This window comes from Xiphias gladius, chromosome 7 (assembly GCF_016859285.1).
Source record: "Xiphias gladius isolate SHS-SW01 ecotype Sanya breed wild chromosome 7, ASM1685928v1, whole genome shotgun sequence".
NCBI lineage: Eukaryota > Metazoa > Chordata > Actinopteri > Istiophoriformes > Xiphiidae > Xiphias > Xiphias gladius.
In genome coordinates, this window is record NC_053406.1 from 25,353,761 (window position 1) to 25,375,730 (window position 21,970).

Below are 21,970 nucleotides of genomic sequence, written 5' to 3' on the forward strand. Positions count from 1 at the left end.
CACACACACACACACTCACACGTACTCAGTGTCTCCCACTCTGGTGGTCTGCAGAAGAAAAAGAAAGTTCAGTGGTCCATATGTTGATACGTACACACACTGATGAGACAGGCCCTCTCTTCTTCTGTTATTTTGTCTCTCTTTCTGTCAATCCATCCACCTCTCCTCCCATTGCTCTCCATCTCTCTTTGTCCCTCCATCCATCCATCCATCCCTCTCTCTCCCAACCCTGGGACCCCTCCACCCTCTCTCTCTCTCTCTCTCTCTCTCTCTCTCTCTCTCTCTCTCTTGCTTTCTTTCCATTTGTGATCCACACTGACAGTGTAGCTCGGTCTCCCGTGGGCCCAAACAGTCAAACCGACCCCCGGATCGCCTCCGACACCCACCTGCCTCCCCCAGCTCTGCTGCCTAGCTCTCCCAGTTCCACGGCCTGTGTGTGGGCTCCTTCATCAGTGTGTTTCCTCCATCGGCTCTCTGCTGCGGACCATGTGTGAGTGTCTGCGTGGAATATTCAGAGTCACCTGGACACCCTCCTCAAATGCAGGTCAGGATGAATAAATGTCTTACTCTTCTGTATGTGTGGAGCAACACGACCTCCCTAAAAGTAACATTTCTGTATAAAAACGGTAGCACATTTTTAGTCAACAAAAACTGGAAGAGATATATACTCATGGGATTATATGGCAAAAACATTCCCAGTTTTTCCTTATTGTCATATAGAAAGATTATCTACTGTAGTGGTTGAGCTTTGGGAACTTCTTTGGTTAAGATCAGGGTTAGATTTAAGTTACTCTGATTAATGTTAGACAGATAATGTATGGTTTAGTTCAGAATTAAATAACTAACTCTTTCTGTTTGACATGAGTGGATGTCCACATCCATCATCCACCACGATACCAGCACCTTTTCTTTTGACAGTTTCAGCCTCAAACTACTGCTATATTTGTTCCCACTCGTGGCTCCTTCATGTCATACGTTTGTGGTGAGAAAATGTTGGATCTTTACTTATTTTAAAATACGCCCACTGAATTATCTTTCGATGGACCACATTTGTTCGGATGTAGAGTAGCATTTATCTACAAGGTCTTTAGCTGATGCTAATACCCGGAGTGACTTACAGTGAGGAAGCAGGTAGAGACTAAGTCACATGAAACAAGACACGTCAGATGTGGTCCAACGCCCACCTGTTGGTAAAGCATATACCGTCTATACGCTCTAGTAGTTGCTCTTATGATACAGTTGGTTAGTGGTTACCAAAATATTGTGACGCCACTTCAGTTCTTACAATATTTTGGGTGGATTGCAAACTTTGATAATCCAGGGACTGAAGCTCAATCTACAGTTGATCCCGCACAGTCAGTGTAACACACTCCACACGCACACACACACACATATTGTATGAAAAAGAACAGCTTCAGTCTCCTCCCGTGTCTCCCAGAAATTCTGTTTTGTAGGACACATAATTAAGATCAGATTACTTTTTCTATCAGTGTAATGAGGATATGTTGTTAATTCATGTGTCTGTAGGTCCCAAACATGTTGATACTGAATGCATCAGTAACATGTTCACGGACAATGTATTTGTTTTCCACCAAGATTTCTGATTTTGCAGTAAAATATACACTTCTTTTTTGGTTATGTTTAGACTCTCACAGCACTTAGTTAAGCTTTGGGAAAGATTGTCTGATTTAATACAGAAAAAGTTCACAGTGACATCACACACAACATGTTCATTGACATTTAACAAAAACTACTTTCCCAAACCTTAACCAAGGTCTTGTTGCCTAAACTACAGACTGGACTCTGATTGAGAAGCCCCGATCTCATGAGCTGTGGACATCTTCCATCCACCCCAATCCTGGCAACTCTACTGCGATTAATAAATACAACACTTCATTTGTTCAAAAACCTTGTTGCCTCTGAACATAATCCATCGAGCGATGACGTTCCCTACAAAACGTATTTGCTGTTGCAGTCTAGTTGTATACAAACATAATTTCTTGGGGACAGGGTTTCCTTTGTGTGCACTGAATGTGCCGACTGATATTTTTTGGTTGGTAGGATCGGATGGTCATTTGTCACGTCCGCTGTCCTAGTATACAGAATGTCGAGTATTTGCTGACACTGTGGCTAATGCTTCGTCGCATCTGAATCTGCGCTACATCTTATTGTAAGCCCTAACGATAATAATGAAAATGATGTCGCTTGTGATAAGGTGCTCACATCAAAGTTTGATGAGGTTTGCCTAAAAAATCTAACTGAAAGGTTCGGTGACTGGCCAAGTCACTTGCAAACGCAAAATCCTGCTTCATGTAATTCTCTTTCAGGATTGCAACTCACGCTGCATCTCTTCTTTGCTCATTGTTACGCTAGAACATTGTTGTACAAATTGGATGAGTTGACACTGTTGACACGAGTAAGGGACGCCTCCACGTTGAGTTTCTCTCAGAGATCTACCTGGTAAAGCAGCCTTTCATTTAACCAGCTGCGGAAAGTCACACCTCACCGCTACACATGAACTCAACACTACCGATCATCAGATTTTTGATAAAGGTGGAGAATGATGCATCTCATTACTGCGTTTCCAAAATGAGACTTTTTGGAAGTGAAGTCTTGTCTTGTCTTTTCTTGTTTATGTCTGGTTTTTGTCTTGCTGTCTTCTATGTCTTGTTTTTTTAGCAACCTCTCAACCCCTGGTTTAAATGTATTTCCCAAGGGTGAATGATATATTAATCATATAAAAATAAGTGGCAAAAATTACAAAAATTACAAAATTTAAATATTTTTTAAAAGAAACTTCATAATAAACTAATTTGACTGGCTAAAGCCACACCAGGACACTTAAACATTTAGGACACCCAGTTAGCAAGAAAGAGATGCTTCATTGTTATACAATAACCAATATAAAATAAATAAGACAGTTGAACTGAGTGAAAATATAATTTACCATAAGTGACTTCTGAACTCCAACAAACTGGTTGTATACACGTCCACTGGACATACAGCAACGTGAGCATCACACCAGAACCACTGTCCTTTTAGCGTAGCGTCCACTCAGTGTGTCGGAGGTGAAAGAGGCTAAAAGCTGCAGAGTTTCTTCATCATTTCCAGTGACTTCAGCAGTATAGGCAACCAACAGCCCTTCCACGTTACACTTGATTCAGTGTTAATATCAAAAATTCGACTCACTGCAGGTATATATACCCAGAAAACATTTTCCGGTCTACAGTCAATCATGTTGTCCTTAAGCCCGTTACTGTTCTTTAGTTGCCATCAAGTAGAGAGATTAGCAGCACATTAAACCACAGTTTATGTTCCTGGGCCTCATGGACAACTGCTGTTCAATTAGAAATTTTCATACCTTTTTACTGTAAAGCAAGCCTATGTAACTTTTGCTGAGCCGCGCCAACAGCGGCTTCTGCAGCCACAAGTGGTTATTACAGGACAGTGGCGCATTAAATTCTGTTGGGCTCCGAATCCGAGCGGTTAAGGGTGCAGGAAGCACCTTACCCCTAGAAGCTAACAGCTAATGTACAGAAAACTAAACCCATCAATCCCTCAGGCAACAAACACAAAATCTTCATCTCAGTACGACCCTGGCAACCACGCTGTCCACTCACGCCACGTCAGCATTCGGCTGATCTGACTGACCGAACACATGCAAAAACCCACCGCGGCTGCGTGCTTAAACGTGAGAATACGGAGCTAGCTTTCTTTCTTATAGCCTGCTGAAGACCCATAGTTGGCGGGTGTGTGACGTAGTGCCGAAAAGCCTCACGCACTTTGTACCAGCACAACCCAGGTTACATAGCGCAGCAACAGGCGTTCGGGCCGCGGAGTGGGAATGAAGCGCCGTTCTCCCTATGAAAAGTCAGTGCACCATCAAAATGATTTTGAAGCTGTGGGTAAAATAGTTGCATAATGCTGCTTGAAGTTGCCCCCTCTCTACTGGAACATTTTATTCCAGACACCATGATTGACACTTGAGGCTAATTTTAACAAACAACACAAATCAACATTATCTCAAGTAGTGCAGATAAAACTGTTCTGTGTCACAGCCCCACTGCATTAACATGTAATAATCTTTGTTCAGTAAACCACAGGTATTCAAAAGACATTTGGAAAAGGGAACTACTTACATTCATCTCTATTAATACCCAGAGGTCAGGTCAGCACACAGAAAGGTCGTCAGATGCAGGTCAAGGCAAAGCCGAGGGAGGAAGAGAGCACTGTGTCACTGAAAACTGTTTTTAGTTACTGTTTAGTTTATCTGCTCAATGAGTTTGTGTGTGTGTGTGTGTGTGTGTGTGTGTGTGTGTGTGTGTGTGTGTGTGTGTGTGTGTGTGTGTGTGTGTGTGTGTGTGTGTGTGTGTGTGTGTGTGTGTGTGTGTGTGTGTGTGTGTGTGTGTGTGTAGTTTGTGACAGAGCTTAGAAGAGGCCATTAAGGCAGACGGCCTCTTCTGTGTCTGTGCGTGTGTTTGTACTTGCATCGGGGAAACGTGTGCAGGGCTCCATATACGGATACACACTCACACAAAGACAACATAAACTAACAAGTGCACAGCAACATTACTTGTATCTATATATTTATCTGTCAATAATTAATAATATTAATATAATAATAATAAATAAAACACTTGGTGGAGAACGTTTTTCACCTCTGCCTTAAGCCTTGAGAAGTTTTCGTGCAGTCGGTTTCTTCAGTTACCTTCAGTGCAATGGTTCTGCCAACCTGGGTCGTAATTATCTTGTTAAGCACAAGAGTTCCCCTGAACAACCAACTGATCTGGTAGTCATGACTTTGTAAATGGAAATTTACATAAAGATAAAGAGTTCATAAGCTGTGGTGCACTCCATTTGGACATTTCTTCAAAATGTCAGAGGCCATGGAGGTCACTCTCTAAATTTCTTTTTTTATTACATCTTTATTACATCTGTCGATGACCCTCTTCATGTTCCTAGTATAATGTTGAAATGCAGAAAACAAAAAAATCACTAACCCTTTTCTGAAAAGTGAACAAGGTAAATTTCGGTCACCCACCAAGAGTGTTTTCGTGACTTAATCTACATCAACGGCAAGTATATCTTAAGCTGCCATATTAGTCATATGTTTATATTTTTTATCTTTTTCTTAAGGATATATACGTGTCTACTTTTAACCTACTGGCTTGTGCATAAGAATCATATCTTAATTTATCTTTGTTCAGTGTTGTTGTCCTTGTTTTTGCTGCATGTCCATGTGTATCTCCCCGGACATTGTCATTGGTGCTTCGTTTAACTAGAAACCAGAATCAAAATTCCTTGCGTGAAGAAACGTACTCGGCCAATAAAGCTGATTCTGATTCTGACTTCGCAGAATCTTAGATTCTTTGAAGCTCTATTTGAAAGCAACACAATATAATGTATTCTGTGGTCTAGCTCAATATATTGGTGGTTAAACTGCATGTTGACATGTGGACTGTCCTGTTATATAATCAGAAACAAGTATTTTCCGTGCTGACAAGTAAAGAGATTATTTGAAGTTAATTGAACTTAATAACCTCTGGAGAACTGGTAGCTATCCTCCCTCTCTCAGAACAGAGTTGTTTTTCACTGTAACACACACACACTCGCACACACAGCCTGCTCCAGTTTCCTGGCCCATTTAAGCGCTGACGTGGGCATAGCTGTGAACTGGTGGGATCTTGTGCCCGATGCCAACCGAGCTGCACATCCTCCCTCAACGCTCGTCACCCATTTACACCCTCCACCCTCTACAACGCGCCCTTCCTCAGTCCTCCCTTTACAGTCCTCAGTCGTCCCCTGATCCGTCTAGGCTGGCTACCCTCACTCCCAAAAACACATTTTCCAAAAAATCATTTACAAATCTCTGCGTGTCTGCCCAGATTACAGTATCACAGAAGCAGCCAGGTGAAAACCTTGTACTTCTAAAATGTGTCTTTGAAAAGAAGTCTTGATTTTAGCTTGATTGTACTTTCTGGTTTTCATAACAGAGTGTGTAATCCTTCAGTCCAGGTGAAAACATGAAAATGGCCATTCCCCTCTCTCACCCTCCATCCCTCCCCTGTCTGGCCCAACCCCGGTTTCAGGGTCCCAGGCCTGCCCCATATCTAAATCCTGGCTTTGTGTGGGAGCTGGAATGCAACAATGACCATGTTAGCTGACACAGTGCTGGCTGCCGGGATCTGCGCCGACAGCATCTCTCCCCTGCCACCCCACCGCTGCCCGACGCACTGGCAAGGGACACATCCGTCGCTCATCTGTGGGGCTGTGGGCTGGACGGTGCTTTACTGGGTCTATGGGGAGGGGCGGGATTATGGATGGGGTGGCAGGGGCAGTGGTCTGCATTTGAATGTAGACCCTTTGCACTCATGCAGGTGTTTTCATTTATTGTGGCTAATCAGACCTCTGCTCAGGTTGCAGTTTGGTGGAGCTATGATGATGGGAAATATGTGAAGACACCAAACTTCATGAACTAATAAGAATGACAAGGTTGTCCATCCCTAACAGGGGCAACAAACTTAACAGGAGCGAGGGAGATGTCAGCCGAGTGCAGTTTGTGTGGACCCACAGTCCAGGGAAGTGCAATAAGGCAAAAATAAGTGACTCTACACCGGTGTAGGTGTAGACTGGGTGTGCAGGGGCTGCAATGTTCAAACTACAACGTGAACTTGAATCAGTCCAAACAATTATGATCATGATAGGTCATATTTTTCTACAGTCACAACCATTTTTATTTCACACTCAACGTCATCCCTCAGTGATTTCTTTTTAAATTAAATTTTTAAGCGTTTGCGCTATAAAATGTCCAAAAAGACCCTTTTAAATGCTTACTGCAAGTTCCCAGAGTCAAGCTGACATTAATTTGCTTATTTCGTCTTAACAGCAGTTTTATAAAGTAATTTAGTTCACACGAAATATATTAGAGAAGTTGCAAATTTTCACATTTGGGAAGTTCAAACCAGCTGACATTTGGCAAATTTTAATTTTAATTTATTTTGTTTTAGTTCATTTTAGTGCATAAACCTCTTCTCAGGCCTGTGCAGGTGTGTACAGGGATGTGATCGACAGACAGTTCCTGTTGCACCTGTCAGGCCCGGACAACTGACACCTTTATCAGTTTGATTACCATCATTATTCTTATCATCATTGTCCATCAATGTTGCTGCTTACTTGCCAGGTTGAATTCAAAAGAGGCAGGTCAAATTAAGACCCAAGGGGAATGGGGAGTGAAATCCGGTGCGCCTGTACCTTGAGCAGAGATGAACATCTTCTTCGGAGAGTTTAACTGCAGTCAGTAATAGTCTACAGAAAACATGTAAGAGACATTTTTCCCGCTGTCAACAACCGTTGAGGGGTAGAATCTGCAGGCTGCCAGGCCTGATGCAGTTGTGTTTGGGATTTACTTCACAGTGTCAGTTAAACTCCTGTTATCCCGCTAAATTACTTCCACTGGAGTGAGCGCCTCTCCACTTCATTTCACCTCGGTGAGCGTGAAGTTGTGCCAGTCTTGCTTTGTTGGCGTTAGTTTTCTCTGGATGGCAGGTGCTGAATATGAGCCTGGATACATGTATATAGGTCTAAAACCTGAGGATTAGCCCCCTCGTGTTGTCCAGCAGCCCCCCTGCTGAAGTGTCTTGAGCCAGATACTGAATCCCAACCATTTCATTGCGTGACCGCTGACCTCACTGTAGAGGAAAAGAGAATTTAGCTGCAGGTATAACCAAATTAATATTAGTGATATAAGTAGTAAGTAATGTTTTGGTTTGCAGGTGGAATTAGAGAGGACCCTGGCTCGCTGTCTGGCACGTCGAAACCTTCTCATATGTACTTTAGCTCTGCAGCCAGCTGGTTTATTACAAATCATCTGTAAATACCAGGAGGGAAACAAACAGAGACATGCACAGATATACAGACAGATACACACTGACATACAGAAAAGCAGACAGTAATACACAGAGACAAGTAGACAAACAAACACACACACACACACACACACACACATCGTTCAGCCCACGACAGCAGCTGCTTCCCTGAAAGGAAGAGTCAAACCTTCTTTAAAACCAGATCCAAGGCCTGCTGTTCCTATTTTCAGCCCATTGGGATAAAAATAATTTCCCAGCAACATCACTTGTTGGAAAGTTCATCCAGGCATTTAAAGACAGTCGGGATTTTATTGGAGTCTGTTTTCTGGTTTATTTTGGCTTCCAGGTTTGAAGTGAGCTCACTCAGCTGGGACATAGAGATATAAACGACCAACGGCTGATAACTTACTGGACAGAAAAACCCGTATATCTAACATCACACAACGTGTACCGGCTCATTTTTAATCACCGTGGACTGAGTGCACATAACATTTTTGGAAACTGTCCCATTGGCCAACCTGCATATTAAAGTCACGACAACTTAATAGCAGATCAATCACTCTGGCCCATCATGAAAACTCAGCAGTATACAGTCAGATAGTAGATAAGGAAGAGCATTATCCGAAGCAGAAAGACTGACCTCTGAGCTTTTATAGCCGGTAATCGATGCTGTAGAAATGATATATCATTAACTCAATATTGCTAATGGAGCCAAGTTTATTTGTAGAACTGTTTCATTACTACATCACTTTAAATTGCTACAGCAGACAGGGACAGGAGTCGTCATATTTCTTTTCCTGATCACTGTGCTGATCTCTTGTGTCAAATTAAAACCTTGGCCTCGGATAATTTAAGATCAATGTACCATTTAGTTTTAAAGCCCTAACACAGTCTCATTTTTTAGCTTTCGGATAGTACAAGTCGCCTGCTGGCATGGCTCCGTTTTGGTGTCTGTAGTGTCAAATTGAAAATCTCCTTTTGACACTGATGAAGATGGAGTTCATGAAACAAGTTTGACACAGTGCGAGAACGCTGCAGGAATCTGAGAGAGACAGAGAGAGAAACAGTCAGTAGCCCTGCAACTCAGACAGAGAGTCTACTATGTCACAAACTTTGTTATCTTCTTCTCCTCCCTCCTTTATCATAGTCATGCAGCACCACCCCTTGTTGCCCTAATATGGGGCATCTCTCTGCCCTCCGGCCAATCAGGCGGCTGGATGCATCCCTTCTGGAGATGCCATGGGCCCGGGCCAGGCCTGAGGTTTCAGTGAGGGGAGCAACAGGCTGGCTGGTGGCAAGGGGCAAAGGCTTTAGACAGAAACGAGGGAGGAAGACATTGAAAAAAAAAAATACCAACAACAAGAACAACAAGTGAAGGGAGAGCAGCTGACCACAGACAGCGGGTGAATGTGAGAGAGAGGGAGCCATAGGAGGATAAGAGAAGAGATAGAGGCTGAGATTGAAACTCTGCTGCTGCAGGTGGAGGTCTGTCACCTTTGAACCGCTGGAAGAGACGCGCTGAGGCTGAGAGTAGAGGTAGGCTGGATGGATGTGGTTTAATAAAGTCTCTGTGCTGATGATACACTGCGGTCTGCTGATACCTGAGGGCTTTCTGCTCTGGCTTTTGGAAAATGCACTGCCATAGGTTTATGGTTTATGGCTGGTAGGTGCAGAGAGGAAAGCAGGTGTTAGAAGTCACAGTTGACGGGGGGCTGACACCTCACTTTCTGGAGTGGCAGCAGTATGCGTGTCAGCAACCATAACTGGTATTTGTGTAATTCAGTTCTAAATCAGCCTGAAACTTGGTTTATGTCCTGAAAATGGCTTAAACGTTTGGCAGCTCAGGAGCTGCAGTGAGCTGTGCAGGATAGTTTATGTGGCAGCCTGCAGGCTCCACATTGCAAGTAACTGAGAGCATAACAATAGCACGCTGTTTAAATCCAAAGACAGTTTTAGTAAGACAGCTGCCGCTTGTATTTATTCCAGCATGCCAGTTGGTAGTTACAAGCACTTGAGTATTCAGAGGTATATGTTAACTATTTGCAGCGTGGCAAGTCACTGTGAATCCAAGTTTATGAGTGTTTTGTAATCAGACCTGGGTCAAATAACACTTGAAAATTACTCGTAACATATATTTAAGCCTTTAGGAGTGCCAGATGGGTGGGGCCTCCAACACTGGACAACACCATGGCTGCAACAGCGTTTCTCTAAACTCGAATTTTTCAAAATTATAGTCCCCTTAAATATGTATAAAAATAATTCTTAATCTCACTGTAATCCATATTAATTGAGTTTGCTACATGGAACAACACAGTGCGCACTTCAGAGTGGTTTTAAACAACTGTCAGTAAATATACCCATGTGATCCAATCAACAAACAACAACAATTTTTTATTTTTTATTTTTATTTTGGTCTGGTTGTAATGACATGGCTTTATGCCGCAGAGCAGAGCTGTCCGAGCCGGTGGTGGTAGTATGTCGTCATTTCAAATAGCCCCTGTCTTAATGTTACACACCAGCGACAGCTGCAGGGTGATGGTCACAGGATCTGTTTGCCCCCCCAAGTCCAGCTCCACCTCTGAGCTCGCCCACCAGCGTGGTATGTACGTTGGCCCAAAGTGGGTGCTGCTGGCACCAAAACACACCCGCACTGTGGTAGAGGACCACCAACACATGTGCGGCAGTGGGTTGCATAATGCATGTACGGGGTAATTTTGGGCAACAGATATTGGTGTTGATATTGGTTTTACCTTATATTAGCCTTTTTGACTTGATAACAATACCTAACTTAAATAAAGGCAGATTGTACTTTCCAGCAAATTTGGTCAAGAGCATTACTAGTTGGGTGTTTTTCTTGGCTTCGTTATCAAAATATATTCCCATTTAGCTCCATGAAACAGATTTCTCCACCACTTTAGGTGGAGAGGTTTGGACTGATTTACTGTTTTCAGCTGATTGTTTAGAGTCTAGCTGTTTCCAAGAGAGGGCACGGACAGGCTTCTTATACTTGTGTGAAATCACCGAGCCTAAGTTCAAACTTGAATTCAGTCTTTTGCATCGTCACTGAGGTAGAGCTGAAACTCCGGTGCACATGACAGCAACAGCACAGACAGTCAACAGGCACCAGTGAGCTCCATGGTCATAATCCGTTCAGATGGCAACAACATGGAATAAATACTATAAAACTATTCCAAGGCAACTCTGTGTGAGCAGTCAGATTCCACATGAAATTGGTCCAAAACAATTTTTTGCCTGACTCAAGATTTACAGCTGTAATATCTCGATTAATAATAAAGTGAAAGCGATGCATCTTACACGCAGGCCCTGGGGTCAAAGGTCAAGCATTCATTTGCTTAAAATCTTCTGATACAGTATTGTTATAGTTCATTTAACAACTATCATGATCTGTATCTTGAATGTACCTTTTATGTGACTTTAATGTATGTATGCACAGAAGCTTGGCTGCAGATATCATTTGCAGACTTTTCTAATCTTTCTGAGCTTTCACCATATTAGAGCATGTTTTAATATGTTTGACCATATTGTTTGTCAGCTGGACTTCATTAAATGTAACTGGACTCTCCTCTTATTCTGTTGGAACAGACTGTCACCGGGATCATAGGTCTGAGTCTGATGCTACAAATAAAGTCTTAGGTGTCAAACTCTTGTCAAACTCGGACGCTATAAGAAATCATAATCGGTGTTATTTTTAAGGTAACATGTTGCTCTGGAAGATGTGAGGAAAATAAAAAAGCAGCAGGTGTAATATGTGTGTGTATCCGTGAGCTGAGAGTAAATGGCGTCAGGAATGAAATGATGGATGATGATAGCCGTTTCCTGGCGACAGAGTTTGGGTGGTGTTTGTTGTGGGTGGGGTTAATTTTAGATCAGGAAGCAGGGTCAAGAGTTGATTGGGTGGTTCAGGGGGGAGACCTCATGAGGAAACACTGCTTGACGTACGTACCAGGGTGAACTTCCCGCAGCGTAGACAGAGAGCGGAGAGGATTTCACAGGAAAGAAGACTCATGTAAACAAATGACCTGGGAGCACATGTCATTTGATATTTGAGATACTGTTAAAATATATTTTTTCCCTAAACTGTAAAATACAGTTCTTAGCCTGTGGCAGAATTTTTATCCTGAAATGACCAGAGCTGTGTGTGTCTCTCACCATGTGCCAAGTATATCGGTCAAAAACATCTCTGTTTCCTGTTTACACGAAGACCTTTCCTGTCCAAAGGCTCATGCCTGCGGGTGTGTCTTGTTTTTGTCGATTTGATGTCTCAAATGGCCGGGAGACACGATGGGATCTATCTCACTAATCTTGAATGGTTTGGACATTATGCCCACAGCGACGACGCTACCTAACTTTTCAGCTCGGACGGCCCCAACGGGAGTCCAAACCTCTGGCAGTGTCAGTGCCCTGCTGTAGTGGTAGTTGTGGCGTCAATAACACTTTATAATACAGCCTACAATTTACAGTGTAAATCTGTTGTATGACTCAGGTACAAATAAAATACTGGCCAGCACCTACTGGTACTTAAATAAAGGTTCAGTGGAAGAAAACGTGACTATGGGGAGCAAATGAGTAACAGCAGGAGAAATAAATCATACCATATATTTTTGTAAATACTGGGTACATTGTGGGATACAAAACTTTATTCTTACTGTGTAATTAGTCAATACATTTTATTACAGCATCACATACTACAGCCACAATTTGGGATTTATAACCATGTCATGCACTTCATTTGTGATTTGGAATAAGGACCAGACAGGAATTTGCTCCTAGCAGGCATGATCGTCCAGCGCCGCAGCAGCTCATAAGATGTAGGCTGGAGTGGAAAAGAAACGTACCTTTGTCAGGTGCACGGCTATGGAAGGCTTCTGTTGTCACCCAAGGAGGGTAAAACTATAACAGAGTTTAATGTTTGAGGGGGAACACGTTAATTATTATTTAAATTCTTTTAAGAAAAGGGTATGCAGGCTATACTGTAATATAATGTGTGAATGCTCTCCTCTTTAAGAACAAGGTTGTGGACACCATTCTCCCCAAACCTCAGTCTTGTTTTCCAGTGCTGTGCCTTGTAGGTACCCAGTAATAACAAAAATACTTAGTGTATAATTTATTTCTCCTTTCCTCTAAAATGCCCAGCTGTTACTCCCTTGTTCCCCATAGTCTTGTTTTTTTCCCCACTGTACCTACATTTAAGTACCAGTAGGTGCTGGTCAGTATTTTATTGGTACCTGATTCATACAACAAAATTACACTGTAAATCGTAGGCTGTATTATAAACTGTTACTATATATCTAAACCTTTTTGCATTTACACTGTTGCTCTAGTCAGGGTCCAGACATGGGTAATCAATGTTTTTACTGATAATTCACTATTGTCATGTTTGAGAAAATTCAGTTTCTTTGGATTCAAACACAACATCCCAACACAAAGAGATGAACTTTAATGTTTTCTTTGGACCCCTGCCAGACCTGAATGATTTTTTGAATTTTTTTTTCACTGAGGATGGAGTGTGTAACCGCTAACAGCTCAATCAGTGAATAGAGAGAAACAGTGAGATCACGTTGGTTTTGGCTCTTGATCACAGTGACCTCAGTAGAGTAAGTTTGGATAATACACAGACCTCACTGTAAACAGTTCAATGTGTATAATTCTGCAGCAACTAACAAAAAGGCCCTTTAAACAAAAAGTGTTGATAGAGATTCATTACATTACATTACATTTACTCATTTGGCTGACGCCTTTATCCAAGGCGACTTACAAGAGAGGGACAGCAAAGCTTCAGTACAGTAGAAGACCTTGAAGTAAGTGGTAAGTGTTAAATGTATTCAAAAGATAAAGTGCAAGGAGATCAGGTAAAGAAATGCACCGAAAGTACTCAGGAAGTGCTCAGTAGGCATAATGGGGTGTTAGAGGTGAGGAGGTGCTCTCAGAAGAGATGAGTTTTCAAGAGATTTTTGAATATAGAGAGGGAAACCCCTGCTCTGATAACATTTGGTAGCTCGTTCCACAATCCGGGGAACCACCAACCAGAACAGTCTGGACTGTCATTGCCTTGTGTGCAGCGATGGCAATGCCAGAGGACGTTCCTTGGAGAAAAGCAGTGGCCGATAAGGAGCATAAGCCTGTATGACTGAGGTCAAATAGATGGGTGCAGACCCAGAAGTTTCACTGGAGGCAAGCACTGGCGACTTGGATTTGATTCGAGCTGCCATGGGTAGCCAGTGGAGGCCAGTGAGCAGTGGGATGACACCTTTTAGGCTGATCTAAAACCGGACATGCCGTTGCATTCTGGACCATTTCTAAGGGTTTCACTGTGCATGAGGGGAGGCCCACAAGAAGGGAAGCGCAATAGTTGAGGTCTGTACCAATAGTTGGGTGGAGTCAGGTAAGGCCTGTTTTTTCAGAAACAGATGCAACCTGGTCAGAGAAGGATAGCTGGTCGTCAAACATGACACCCAGATTTCTCACGACCTTGGCTGGGGTGAGACCCGAAGAGGCTATTTTGATGCCGATATTGTGATTGATATCGTAGATTGATCGACCAGGATGACTAATTGTTCAGTCTTAGAGAGATTTAGTTGAAGGTGGCATTCCCTCATCCATGCGGATATGTCTGAGAGGCAGGCTGAGATCCATGCCGAGACCATGGGGTCATCTGGTGGTAATGACAGGTATAGTTGAGTGTCGTCTGCATAGCAGTGATATGCAAAGCCATGCCTGAGGAGAATTGGACCTAAGGAGATGGTGTATATTGGAAAGAAGAGCGGCATCAGCACCGAGCCTTAGGGCACCCCTGTGGGGAGGGGATGGGGTAAGGACGTATGTGCAAAAACCTCAGAATTTCTGCAAATAAAACCACAACTATCAACGTGTCTTGGTACTGAAAATGGTTAAATGGGAAAGTGGGAAAAGATGTTGATTTTTATCGCAATTTGGGTGAACTGACCCTTTAACTGTAATCTCTCTTTGATATTGTACATTGATTATTCACTGTTCACTGCATACATGTTTGATATTTATTTATGTTGGAGTTCCCATGGAGACATTGTGACGATGCAATGACAACCAATCGACGGTGCCTCATTTGTCTCTGTGAAAAATGACAGAGAAAATCAGTGAAAGAGAAAGAGAGAAAAAGAGGAAGTCTCCCAGTAGTTTGAATCTTCGATGTTTTAAATCTACAAATTACATCCCTATACCTTTCAATCATATCCTTTTCAGGCTCTTTTTTTGTCACATTTTGCCTTTATTCCTTAGTTGGTGAATTTTTGCTGTTCCTTCTTCTTTTTTGTCACTTCTGCTTTCCCCACATTGTCCCACGAGTTCCTCTCATTTACAAATTCTTACATCATCATACCAATCCAATGGTCTTTGTGTCTGCTTTCCTAGAACCAATCGGTTGCCAGATGCTGCTCTTTAGGCGACTTAAAGCTCATGGTGATGCTGTCATTCTGTCTTTCAGACAGACAATACATATTGACGTGCATTTCCAATAAGCTTTTTTCTTAATGATTTTATTCTATAGGTATGTGTATGTGACTCCATGTTTCCGAGTGTTTGTGCTACAGTATGTTTGTTCAGCTTTGAATATTAATATGCATTAGTATGCATTAATTAATGCATTAGACCCACTGAAATTATCATATTCGTTAGACGCAGGTCAGTCCAAATGGCATGAACAGATTGTGTTCTGGCCACTTCTATACAATACACAAAATAAATGTACAAATAAATGCATAAACAGTTGTGTGGGAAAAACAACTTATGGTAAAGAGCAATATGCAGCTGTTTCATTTAGATACAGTATGTGTCCATGCATGTCTGGCCTACCAGAAACTTATGGTGCTGACTTCTAAATTTCAGTGGGTTTTTAAATTCTGTATTTGTTGTCAGTCTGGTGTCTGGAATAGAAACAGTTTCCCTCCTCTGGTCTTGTGATTGTCCTAAAATTAGATGCAATAATGTTTGTGTTCTGTACTCCGGCTGCCACCAATTGTGAAAAAGTGTTGCGGTATTTCCTGTGTGTGTGTGTGCTCTTATGTAGGTGTGTGAGGAGAGAGCCTATTTTTGTCGATATCTGGCCTCTGCTGATAAAACCTCCATCCATAAAAAAAACACAACCTCACATCCTCAGCTGTCTCTCATGTGCTGCATCACCGCTGCAGTGTTATGTCAAATAAATGTTATCAGCTTTTCACAGGGCAGATTGGCGGCTGTTTTCTTTGGGCAGATGCCTGATGCTCGAGTCCTGACATTACTGAGCCGACTACATCATCATTAACTTGTCCATCTCTCATAGGCTCCGAGCAGCCCCCTGAAAAGGATTAGAGCTGCAGGGTCAGTTTCACAAGTCTACTGCTGTTAAGTTAGAGCAGGATGACAAAAACTATTCAGCTCACATCACACCATCACATTCACTGACAGATGCCTGGACCAGTGCGAGGGATCACAGTTACCAGTCATGCTTTCAAAGGGACTGTCCTCACCCGAAAAAGGACGTTGGTTACGATCATTTTTTTCCTTTTGTGCGAATGATGACAAAGTAATGTACCAATTTTGCAGTGCCAGAAAAACAGATCAGATGGTTGTGTGGACAAAGTGTGGCCTCGCACACACAAAGCTTTTGGGTAACACCTGCAGTTTGGTTGATTTGGTCCTTGCCCATGAAAAAATTATGCATCGTTGCAATTTAGTTCTGGCCTGGTTTTTGTTCACACTGACTTTTTACAAACAAGAGGCGTAAACATGAAGTGAAACTGACTGACAGGTAACTCGTTGATTAGACAGCTTTGGTGATGTCGAAGCACTGACTGACAGCAGGTTATGCAGCACTTTAATATCTCTCATGTTGTTCGACTGTAAATAGACCACATGAAAAAAAAAGAGGAGTCCTGTACAGTGATATAACGGGAAGTATTACTGTCGGAAGGCTAGGGCCAGTCTTTTTAATGGACTTTACTAGCTGGCAGAGTGAACAGAATAGGACACAAGCATAGCAGACTACAGTTGTAACTGCTTTCGAGTCAGGTGATCGAGGAAAATCCCCACACTCACATGTTGCCAATGGTTAAAAATGATTTACAGAAATATGTACATCACTTTTACAAATTGATTATAGGACCACCTCCTACACAGTTCATAATCAGCAGATGATTTATCAGCAATTCAACTTCCGAAATCATATTGAAATGACTATAATTACAATTACTACTAAGAATCCTGTGATTGGTCCATTTACTTCCAAATCATTGACAAACTACAGCAGACCGAGGCCCTCCTTTTAAAGCTGCCTCGGTCCGGTTGTTCGGTCCACAACAAGTTTTTATTGACTGCCTTAACCATACCAACGCACCTGGGTTTGTTGTAACCAAACCAAACAGCTTAGGAGTGAGAGCACCCTCAGTGTAATTTATTACAACAGTGCACATTTCAGTTTGGTGGTGTGGCTCTGCTCACGTGACGCTCTGGAAGAAATGCGAGCTAGCAGAACACAGACTGTCCCTGAGATCACAAACCTGCGATACATTTGAACGTTTAAATAAACACACAATAAAGAAAAAATTAAAAAATGAAAGAACCACTACATAGGAGGAGAAAGCGGGCAGCAGTGTTTGGAGAAACACCGGGGGATCGTGCCGTTAGTGCAGCATGGTAGACAGTGAACACGTCCCTGTTCAGGGAAGGTTTCTGCAGTTTGACACCTACATACACTCCGGTGTTGGAAACCTTTAACAAGGCATCCAGCTCCTGATATCTGGACCGGCACTGCTCAGTAACCTACGCCAAGAGAGAGAAGTTACAGCGAACAAGCTTCTTATTGTGAGAATGTGAATTTACTCAATTCCAGCACACTTTCATTAAAAAAAAAAAAAAAATCACAGAATGATTAAACTGGCAAAGAAGCTTTTTGCACAAACTCAGTGCATAAACTGTCTTTTTCCACTCAATGAACTCAGTAACCCCCCCTCAAATCTACTCGAGACAACTGAATCCAGCCCCTGTTAGACAAACTGCAGAGTGGCCGACAGCACCAATACTCTCTTTAGCTTTCTGGTTTGTCCACTTGTCTTCAAATTCAGAGCTCGGTGTGAGAGCAGTCAGGCAGCAAGAACACAGAATAAGCTGCCTTGGATCATATTAGCAGGGTGCTCTGCCTTCCGCCCTGTACATTATTAGGAATTTCAACTTTTTGAAATAATTGGACAGATGATTATTCATTTACTTTTGTGAAAAGAATCTCTAGGAAATACTGTGATTGAATTTGTTTGAAAGCGGTCTAAGGGCATGTAGCGTTCCAGACTGGAAGCAGACATACATTTGCTTGTTTGTGCCTTTTTGATTTGGGCCCCCTGGATATTTTTTCCTGTCATTCTGGCTCAGTACAAAGCACTCTGATCACATTTGAGGTATGTGCGTTCAGTCATCAGCGCTGGCACAGTCTGTGGTTGGGTCTGTCAGAATGTAAACACAGGATCGGCCCCCGGTGAGACTAAACAGTGCTCAGCCTGGCTGTGCAACGAAATAACACAAACAACCTGGCAAGCTAAATATGCATCAACACACCTGTTTTTTGGGGTTTTTTTTTTTTTTTTGGTTTTGGTTTTTTTGGTTTTTATTCACAGATGACATTGTGTTTTTCCAAGGCTCTTGGATGTGTTTTTTCATGGCACAGCTACTGTATGTTGGTGTACCTGCTGAAGGCTACCGCGACCTGCACATGCTCACTGCTAAGATGGAAAGTCCCGCTATCACATAATCGATCGCACAGTCGTACTGCATTCACCTTCAGGTGTTATACCGTGGATTCAGTGGGAAACGGGTTCGAGCAAATGATAATTAAAGAAGACAGCGAATACAGACGACCCAGAAACAAATGAAACGCTGGATACTCTGATGAGGTAAATTTCTTATTTACTATTGCAGGTACAGTAAGTAAGGATGAGTCAAGTTACAGCACTGCTATTTTCTGACTAATACATACTTTTCCTGCCCACACCTCTAATGGCCTGAGAGATTACAAGCTGTGACACATTCAGGAGTTCTTTATGAATCTTGGCTCCATCAATTCACCAACTCTGGCACTTTTTTTTACCGTGAGGCTCGTGGGTACTGTAGTATTTAGGGTCATTTGTGACATATAACTGGAGGGAGGAAAAAAATGTAATTCCCTTGAAATCAAGTTTTAATATTTGTAATTGATCATGGTAACATATAGTAAATCATAAATGCAATTTCATCCAGGAGACTCTGTGTTATTTTGCTGAAAATCATTAAATCATTTTTTTTTTTTTCAACAGTGGGTAAAAATATTTGTGGAACCCACAGGCTCCTCTCACTTCACTACTCTACACCTACATATGCAGGAGGCTGATGGTTCATGTTGACTGGGGCGGGCGTGTGCAGGCCTGTGGAGGTCTGCAGATGTGACTCTGATCTATAATTAGACTGGGCTGAGAGGCATTTCAAATCTTCACCTCCTCCTCCTCCTCCTCTGCCAGGCCTCCATTCCTTCGCTCCGTCCAGGGAGTGCCACTCCCTCCACCTGCTGCTGTCCGTCTGTCCCACAGAGCTGCACTTTAAAGCTGCGGTCAGGTTGTAGTTTATAATCCTATTTTTACTCTAACTGAAATATTCAGGTTTCCTCTAAAAGTGTGGCTACGGTTTATAAACTCGCAGCTCAGGAACCTTTTCATTTTGTTAAATAAAAGTCATGGTTTTTAATTGAAAAATCTACCACGTAGATTGATGAAACACAGCGGTGATAACTGCTCATTCATTCACTCTGATTGCCTCTTACCTGCCATTAGTACCGCAGAGTAGTGCTTGCAGCTGGTGTTGCTGCTGTACCTGATAAAATGTTTGTCACTCAGCACATGAATAATAGAAGCCTGGATCTCAACACAGAAACGTGAATGTCTCTGTTTGACCGAAACTGAATCTGCTGGTCGAACATCGTTTTTCAGTTGGAATAGCTCAACTATGTAAGATTTAGTTTTTCAGATGAGTCAAACGACCTGCACTTTTTTTTTTTAAATGCACAAGAGTCGGATCTTTATTTTCATTATATAGCACAAACACCATCAGATCACATCATTTTTCATTTAGTGGATGTCTGATTTTGATTTTTCGTTATTTGTCTAACAATAATGATTATCAGCAAAAATTCACAGAACAAATGAGTGATTATAGTCTCAACAATCGATCATCCTGTCATGTGTAATTATCTCTCATTATCACTGCAGGAGCACCAGAGTGAATGGTTCGGTGTCTTCGTTCTCATCACTAAAGGGTGTATCCCTTCATGTACAAAGCGTCTCCAGCTCCAAAACTTGTTTTATTCCATTAATGCCTGAGTCTGCTCTTCTATGACTGATACAGTGAAGGCTGGGTAGCCGTGAATGTGTGGTACGTGTTCCTGTTCCTTGCTAGACACCAGATACCTCCAACCCACCCAAATAGGCACGACATCCACGCTGACACTCTACGCATCCTATAAAACACACAACCACGCACAAAGTTACACAAACAGATGGGCTTTCCTCTGTGCGTATACAGAAATACAAACACACACACGCGCACACAGATAACCCAAGGCAATTGTTTGCAAAGTCCCCAACCAAGTACAGTGAACATTTTGCACGTGTTAAAGTTGCTGTTTAGTTCTCATCGAATTCTTTGGTAATTTAACACACACACCTCAGTGTTCGTAAGAGCAGTTGAGGAGTTATGCAAACTTTAATCCACCAAAACTGTTTAAGCATGCTTCTTCTAATGCACAGTTTGCTCGAGCTTTCTGAACATGCACTGAACTTGAAGCTTCATCATCTGTATTCTATAGTTGGTGCTACAAACAGTTAGGTTCACTGGCTCCTGCTGGCGTCGTTTCTGCTTTCATAGTCTGGATCTCCCCGTGGTGACGGAGGTTGCTCTATATCAGCGTTGATTGAAACAGTTGCCGGGCTGGCAACCTAAAATGTCTGCATTGAAGCATTGGGCAAAGCAAACCATGGAATCTGGTCTGCGATCTACTGGTAGCGCAGTCTATAGTCATCAGCAGTGACCCTCCGTGTTTGACTACTGAGGTTCTGGTTGACTGGAATTCGGTTCAAGAAAGGTGGACTGGTTGCTGCTCTTTGCAGCTGTTTGACTTTTGAATTTTAGACTAGACATGTACCTGATCTTTCACATTACCATTGTATTTTGTGAAAATATTAAATGCTTACAAAACCACATTTTGGTATTCATATAGCACAAGATTGTTGGTTATTGTTATACTGCTGTCATGAATGTATTGCTTGTCGGGGCCTCTTTGGGTAGTATCATTTGGTTTCCTGTAAGTGTGCGAGCGCAGCTTGTTTGGGCTCGGTTAGCCGGTGCAGAGGCACGGCCAAGACCACGGAAAGAATCTCAAGACCGCCGTCCCAGAAGCCTCAGACTGACGGCCATGTCACTATATCAGACGCTAAAACTCCATATGCACAGGCCTGACATGAACACCTGATGCCACAGTTTCTGAGGCACGCTACTGGAGCTAATTTGCTGTTATACAGTAATATGATAGAGTCCTCTTCTCATGGCATGTCAGCGGTGGCTGGTGTCATCCTGCGTATGGACAGTGCTTTAAGCAATCAAATGTCCACTGAAAGTTTTACTTTTGCAGGACAAAATTTAAAAAAAAAAAAAAAAAAAGTGTGTCAGGGGTCCTCCCATGAGTCATACGTTTTCATTTCTAATTTTGTATGTGTGCACGTATGCAGCGTGAGCTGCCGATGCCATTTCAAACTGACCCCACAGTGAAAAGTCTGAAGCTAAAGTGGAAAACACCTTATACATTTTGAATTAGTTTCAAAAGTGATATCAATCACTCTAATATTTAAAGGTCTGAAAAATGTGTGGTCCGGCCCTGCCGCCTACATTATGTCCTAAAGGTTTAGAAACTAGTCACTGAGATACAGTGTTATGGGACAGACTAAGCAATGGAAAAAAATGTGAAAATGAACACCCTCTGCAGAGGAAAAAAGATAAAACCCCAAAAGAGATTCATCTACAACTTGAGACAAAGAGTCTTTTGGCATAGTTTACTTTAT

At 42.4% G+C, this 21,970-nt stretch overlaps 1 protein-coding gene across 5 annotated transcripts in view; it reads left to right on the forward strand.

Moving 5' to 3' along the window:
* The first annotated feature begins 475 nt into the window (after positions 1-475).
* The window catches only part of prx (periaxin), a 45,706-nt gene continuing 24,211 nt past the window's right edge, over positions 476-21,970 (forward strand). For 2 of the 5 annotated variants that reach the window (XM_040129955.1, XM_040129959.1), the window contains exons 1-2: positions 19,202-19,296; positions 19,382-19,475. In XM_040129955.1, the coding sequence (XP_039985889.1) occupies positions 19,261-19,296; positions 19,382-19,475 (130 nt within the window). In that variant the 5' untranslated portion in view covers positions 19,202-19,260. Of the gene's footprint in view, positions 545-9,362; positions 9,402-19,201; positions 19,297-19,381; positions 19,476-20,269; positions 20,289-21,970 lie in introns of those variants that run through there. The other 3 variants (XM_040129956.1, XM_040129958.1, XM_040129957.1) reach the window with 3 other exon arrangements.